This window comes from Protobothrops mucrosquamatus, unplaced genomic scaffold (genome assembly GCF_001527695.2).
Source record: "Protobothrops mucrosquamatus isolate PMUCROS unplaced genomic scaffold, P.Mucros_1.0 scaffold2459, whole genome shotgun sequence".
Taxonomy (NCBI): Eukaryota; Metazoa; Chordata; class Lepidosauria; order Squamata; family Viperidae; genus Protobothrops; species Protobothrops mucrosquamatus.
Window position 1 is genome coordinate 385,489 of NW_015388531.1, and position 6,682 is coordinate 392,170.

The 6,682-nt window shown below is 42.8% G+C and overlaps 1 protein-coding gene across 1 annotated transcript in view; it reads left to right on the plus strand.

The window, feature by feature from the left end:
• The window catches only part of SOX5 (SRY-box 5), a 106,074-nt gene extending 104,137 nt beyond the window's left edge, over nucleotides 1–1,937 (plus strand). The window contains exon 9 of the mRNA XM_015825047.1: nucleotides 1,447–1,937. Within this exon, the coding sequence (XP_015680533.1) occupies nucleotides 1,447–1,753 (307 nt within the window). The 3' untranslated portion in view covers nucleotides 1,754–1,937. The remainder of the gene's footprint in view (nucleotides 1–1,446) is intronic.
• The last annotated feature ends 4,745 nt before the right edge of the window (nucleotides 1,938–6,682 follow it).

Sequence of the window (6,682 nt, forward strand, 5' to 3'; positions counted from 1 at the left end):
AAAAAGGAGAGATCATCAGCCCGAATAAAATCAACAATAGTGGCTTCAAATCTTCTCCCGTTCAGTGTCATTTTTGAATAACCAGCTATAAGAATTAGAGGGCTAAATCTCTGATTCAGAAGCCCAACTGTCCGATGTTGCCTCCCACCTTAACTCCAATGCTTGCCCTCCTGCATTTGTTTCATGGAGGTTTTATAAAAGTGTCTCTGCAAAGCTTTTAGAACCCAAAACGAGTGGTTCTTTTATATGTTGAGGCTGTGCAAGATGGCTACAGTGTTGTTATTTGGCTGTGTGGTATCTGGACCCAACCTACTGTAGGTCAGTCACTGGGACCAGAGGTTTAGTCTTCCAAGCTTTTGGACTCAGTGTTGGAACCCACCCTCAGGGAACTTCTCTGTACCAGAATGGTGGAGTGTGCTTTGGGCTATTCTAGGCGTAGTATTTACCACCAGATTGCAAGAACTCAAGGGAGTGGTCAGATGAGGAGACCCAAACTCATTGGTAGCCTCACATTGAAATGAACAAGCACATACATTCAGTTTCACGGCTATTAAGATTGTTGGCTGAGCAGGTACAAAGATAGTCAGGGAAATGATTGAAGCCTGGGAAACGGGCCCCTCACTCAACAAGAGTGATGATTTACTACCAGTTTATCAGGTACTTAGGAGCCAAGGACTTGGCGGCACAAAGAAACAACAGCCAATGACTTAGTAGCCAGACATCAACACCCCGTCAACAACTAAAAAGCCACACACAATCAGGCACTGCATAAATAATACACATAGAATAGCCCAAAGCACATATCCTGGTAGAAAGAAGTTCCCTGAGGATGGGCTTCAGCACTAGTCCGAAAGCTTGGAAGACTAAACCCCTGGTCCCAGTGACCAACCCAGATTGAATCCTGCAACATTATCCTGGGACACGTATATTTGCTTTCATTTGTGTGGTATCGTTTTTTCCCCTCCATTCAACTTGCCTAGGCAGTTATTGGGGATTTAACATTTTATTATGCTACAGGGGGATGTCGCTTACGATCTTAACATGAGTTGCATGTTGATAGAGCACCCATAAGAATTGATTGAAATGATTGGTGGGATGAATGAATGGATGAACGAATGAACGAACAAATGAACAAACGTGAAGGCACATTATGAAGGGGCCAAGCCAGGTTGAATCCATGCAGAATCTGAACCACGGTGACTTTGCAGCAGAGAAAGAGATGAACAGTAGGTGGCTCTCCAGATGTTGCTGAACTACAAATCTATCTATTTTTATAAATAAATCTCGCGCCTCTCACCATTGGCCAAGCTAAGTGGAGCTGGCGAGAACTGTCCTCCAGCAACATCTGAAGACCTTCCATCTCTACTCTAAAAACTGGGGGAGAGAAGAGCCACCCGTTTACATGTTTAACTACTGTTCATGCCTGTTTTCCTTTGCCGCCCACAGACAGCAAGCCCAGATTCCTATTGCGACAGCCGGTGTCGTCTACCCAGGAGCCATCGCCATGACAGGAATGCCCTCCCCACATCTTCCCTCCGAGCATTCGAGTGTATCTAGTAGCCCAGAGCCCGGGATGCCCATGATCCAGAGCACTTACGGCATCAAAAACGAGGAGACTTCTCACGTCAAAGAGGAGATGCAGAGCGAGGACCTCAACGGCGAAATGTACGAAGATGAGGAGGACGAGGAAGAGGACCCCGATGTAGACTACGGCAGTGATAGCGAAAATCACATTGCGGGACAAGCCAACTGATCACGGGTTCCCACTCTTGGTTTTGACCTCGGAGGACTTGAATGGAGAGCTCCATCTGGTTTCTTACCCAGTGGCCAAGCACATGAACTTTACCCTCACACACTGACTGTTACTTAAAACTTTTTAGTCTTAACTAGTTTGGGACATCAGCTTATCAGGAGATATCAGCCTGCATTGAGAACTTTGGAAAAAGCAAGAAAGGAATTCTAAAGAAAAAAAAAAAAGACAAAAGGCTCAGAGGAAGAAACCCTTATCAAGGAAGTCAATAATGACAGAGATTTAAAACAAAACAAAAAAAGAGAGGACAAAATAAGCTATGGGTAACATAATGCCAGTAATTCAGCTGCTATACCCAAGCACTGAAGTCTTACCCGTTCGACCTTTTATTATTATTATTATTTTTTTTTCAAATAAACTTTATGGCTATTTGTTCTATAATGTTCTAGAAAATTCTCACTCAGGTACACAGTGCCAACAAGTGGCTTGTGAATGTGTTCTGTTGTTTTGTGTACAATTTAAAGAGAAAAAAATAAGATTTGGGGCGGGGTGGGGTGGGGAGAGATAACGATGCACCTGGTAAGAGGGGAGGGAGAAACGATAACGGTTCTTTTTAATTCCTCCCCTCCCTCATTTTTCCCAACCATGTTTTCTTCCACCTTTCCAGAATTAGACTTGAAAGCACGTGGTGCATCTGGCAGGGATGCAGGGACCGAGCCGGGGTTGAGTCCGTGCAGCATCTGAGTCATGGGGGCTCTGCAGCAGGGAACAGAACCTAAGGATCATTGTGTAGAAAAAAAATCAAGATGCTGGAGACTGAACATTTAGGACCTGCTCAGAGCCTTTGGTGTCTTATATCAGTGCCAATGGGATACTGTGCAGGATGCAATAAACTTTTGCATTTAATTATATCATTTACAGCCCTTATCAATGGCCAGAACACTTATCCTTTCAGAACAGGAATTGACCTTCAGTCTACCTTCAGAGCTCTTGAAATCAGAATAAAAATGATCTGTTCCTTCTAAAGCTCTCTGCATGAGAGGTCTCATAAAAAGTGGACAGTATCCAATTTGGACTCTGTCCCTCCTGATGTCAGCTGTGTGGTCCTAGCCTATTAGTCCAGCGGGAATGTAACTCTTGACTGAATAAAGATTGCCCAGATCTGTTCATCTTAGTCTAGTAGACGGTGGGTTCTCAACTCCTCCCAAATTCTGAATGCCAGCCCTTTTGGAAATAAATTTAGGGTCCGGCATTCAGATAAGGTCTTTCCACAGTGAAAGACATAAATGAATGATCCAAAATAGATAATTGCCCTTCATTATTGTTCTATCATCATCTTTTCAAAGGTCTTTTCAGTGGAGCAGCCATGGTGCTCTCTGAGCTTGGTTGTTTTCTTGCAGATGTTTCATTACCCAAACTAGGTAACATCCTCAGTGCTGGAAGCAAAGTCCATTCTCTTCTAGCACTGGTGATATTACCTAAATGATATAGGCTTGAGCAGGGGGTTGGACTAGAAGACTTTCATGGTCCCTTCCAACTCTGTTATTCTGTTAAACACTACGCCTTCAGTTGGGTAATGAAATGTCTGCAAGAAAACACCAAGCTCAGAGAGCACCAAGGACTCCTCATTTCAACCCTGAGCTATAAATATTCTCCTTCATTGGTCCTTTCAGTGGTTGGGTCCCCAAATCAAAATATCTTAGAAAAATACCCATAATCTCTTCCCAGTTCTGTCTTCTCAGCCATTCCTTTAATTTGGTGTTCATAATCCCAACTGAGCATATTCTGCTATGTGGGCTGCAGTTAGACATATTTCTGTTGTAGCCGCCCCAAGCGACTAGCCAATCAGACTTTTCGAGACCATGTTTTGAGCAAGTGCCAAATCTGTACTAATGTGATGTCCATCTCATGTTTTCTTTTCTCATTGGTTGTCTTGATTTTCTTTCTTTCATCCATGTCTTCAGTCTTAAATTAGGAAAGTACCGTGTCTTAGACAGTCCCTCGAAGAAGTCCATTGCCATCTGCTACTAAGGTTAGTTCTTGTTGCTTTTAAAAAATAAATGAATAAACTTAGAGTCCTTCTCAGGTGAATCAAATCTATACAGAGACTGGCAAACTTTGGATTTGTTTGTGTATGTGCATAGGTTGTGTGTCAATGGTTTAAGGGGGGGGGGGAACCCCGGATAATTGCAAGACAAAATTGAATAGCTGGATTGTATTCACAAAAGTTTGAGTCTGTATCGTATCTGCAAATAGGTAGGTATGGAAACATAGATTTTTACGGAGTGACAAAAAAAGTAAGAATCAGCTTCCTAATTAGGTCACAGGAATGAAAAGAAAAGGATTGGTTAAGCTTTCTGTCCAAATTGCATCTTTAATAGGATGGAGGGTGAGTCTATATCTTAATGTCACACCAATAACATTGTGTGTGATTTGTGGAAATCATATGGAGCCTATGGGTGTTTCACCTAGCACAGGGGTAGGCAACCTTGGCTCTTTTATGACTCGTGGACTTCAACTCCCAGAATTCCTGAGCCAGCCGTGCTGAGGAGAAAGGGAGAGGTTTCCATGCTGAGCCATGCTGGCTCAGGAATTCTGGGAGTTGAAGTCCACAAGTCATAAAAGAGCCAAGGTTGCCTACCCCTGGCCTAGCAGTTCTGTCTTCTTGTTTTCCACATGTTGTGATAAGTGCAGGAGCTGAAGCTTTCACCTGTTTCTTGTGGTTTGAAGAGAAGTCTTAGCTGCATGTAGGAAATGCCCTCATATCACTGGCTACTGTTTTTTGTGGTTTCCAGGAACTTCTAATAAGCCAGAGTTAATCGATTCACAAACCAATCCCCAGTCTAAGCATTGGCATTTCAGACACGTGTTGTGACGAGCCTTCTGCTAAAAAAACCCCTTACTAACGTAAGGACTTCCTGCCCTTAGTCCGGCAGTTTATTCCAATGCTGGAGGAAATTTGGTTCCATAATCCTTTTTTTTTTTTTTTTTTTGCATGATGCTGGAGTGAATGAAAGACAATTGACTGCCAGGGTCTGTTGCATGTTGCCTGGACTTGGGTAAATTTTGACTGTCTGTTGGGGTGAAGGTGGAACGAAAAAACTTCGAATAAGTGGGTTTAATGTTCTCTTGTTTTCTTTTTTTTCCTCTTCTCTCTCTTTCTCACCTCTCCCGCTTCTCGCTCAAGATTAGTTTGAAGCACTTTGAGGACCATAGATCTGGGGTCCTCAAACTCGGCCCTTTTATGACTCGTGGACTTCAACTCCCAGAATTCCTCAGCCAGCCTCCATTTTGTTTATTAGATTTAAGACAGGGATCTTCAAACTTGGCCCTTTTATGGCTTGTGGACTTCAACTCCCAGAATTCCTCAGCCAGCCTCCATTTTGTTTGTTAGATTTAAGACGGGGTCTTCAAACTTGGCCCTTTTATGGCTTGTGGACTTCAACTCCCAGAATTCCTCAGCCAGCCTCCATTTTGTTTGTTAGATTTAAGACGGGGTCTTCAAACTTGGCCCTTTTATGACTTGTGGACTTCAACTCCTAGAATTCCTCAGCCAGCCTCCATTTTGTTTGTTAGGCGTGCCTGGCTGAGGAATTCTGGGAGTTGATGTCCATGAGTCATAAAAGGGCCAAGTTTGAAGACCCCTGCCATAGATCTAGGGAATGCAGGTGGCTTTGGCCAATCTCATAAACAAAACTGCTGATAGAAGTAGGAAAGATATGGGCGGCAGATTCATTTTGCCATCCTTTGGACCACCCTAATTGGTTTATTACAATCATATATAAATCATATACAAAAAGTCCTTGACTTTCAGCAGTTCATTTAGTGCCCATTCAAAGTTACAACAGCACTGAAAAAAAAGTGACTTATGCCCACTTTTCACACTCACGCAACCACTGCAGCATCCCCAAGGTCACGTGATCCATAATTCAGATGCTTAGCAACGGAGTCATATTTATGACGGTTGCAGCGTCCCCAGAGTCATGTGATCACCTTTTTGGCACCTTCTGATAAATAAAGTCAATGGGGAAGCCAGATTCATTTAACAACCGTGTTGCCCACTTCACAACTGCAGTGATTCGTTTCACAAGAAAGGTCGTAAAATGGGGCAAAACTCACTTAGCAGATGCCTCATTTAGCAACAGAAATTTTGGACTCAACAGTGGTCGTAAATCGAGGACCACCTAGATAGGGATTATGGGGAAATGTCGCATTTCAAAGAAGCTTTTTGAGAACCCCAACATTCCTTTTCTTAAAAAAGTGAGAGATGGAACAAGCCTTTCCTGTTGGAGAGCTATTTTTATATATATAAGCAATCAATGCCCAATGGATTTCAGAGGTTGAAGACGACTGCAAAATGTTTACAAAGTCAGGGAAATCCCCCCCAAAATAAAATATTAAAAGTAGTCAATGCGAGGCAGGAAGACGTTGCACAAAAAGCAAGCTTGAACCTACCATCCTAAACTCCATTTTAATAAATGAGCAGCAGCCGAGACAGAATTAACAATGGTTAAGTGGGAAATTAGAAAATAAATTTAATCCGCATTGTATGTAAGAACTACAAGTTTTAAGGTTTAAGTTTAGGTCTTAAGGTTGCCCTGTTTTTTTTCTGTACAGGTGAAAAAGCTGGCATCCTGGAGAGCAGGGCTCTTCAAACTTGGCAACTTTTAAGACTTGTGGACTTCAACTTCCAGAATCCCTCAGCCAGCCATGAAATGCAATGATAACAAGACATCACAGTGGTGATGCACGTGCTGGCTGGGGAATTCTGGGAGTTGAAGTCCACAAGTCTTAAAGTTGCCAAGTTTGGAGTCCCTGCTGTAGAAGTAAACAGTAATCAATTATCTCAAACAACATTGAGATTCCACCCGCTCTTGGGCACCATATTGGTCAATTCCCGTGTTTCCTTCAGCAAACTTTTCTTGTTTCTCT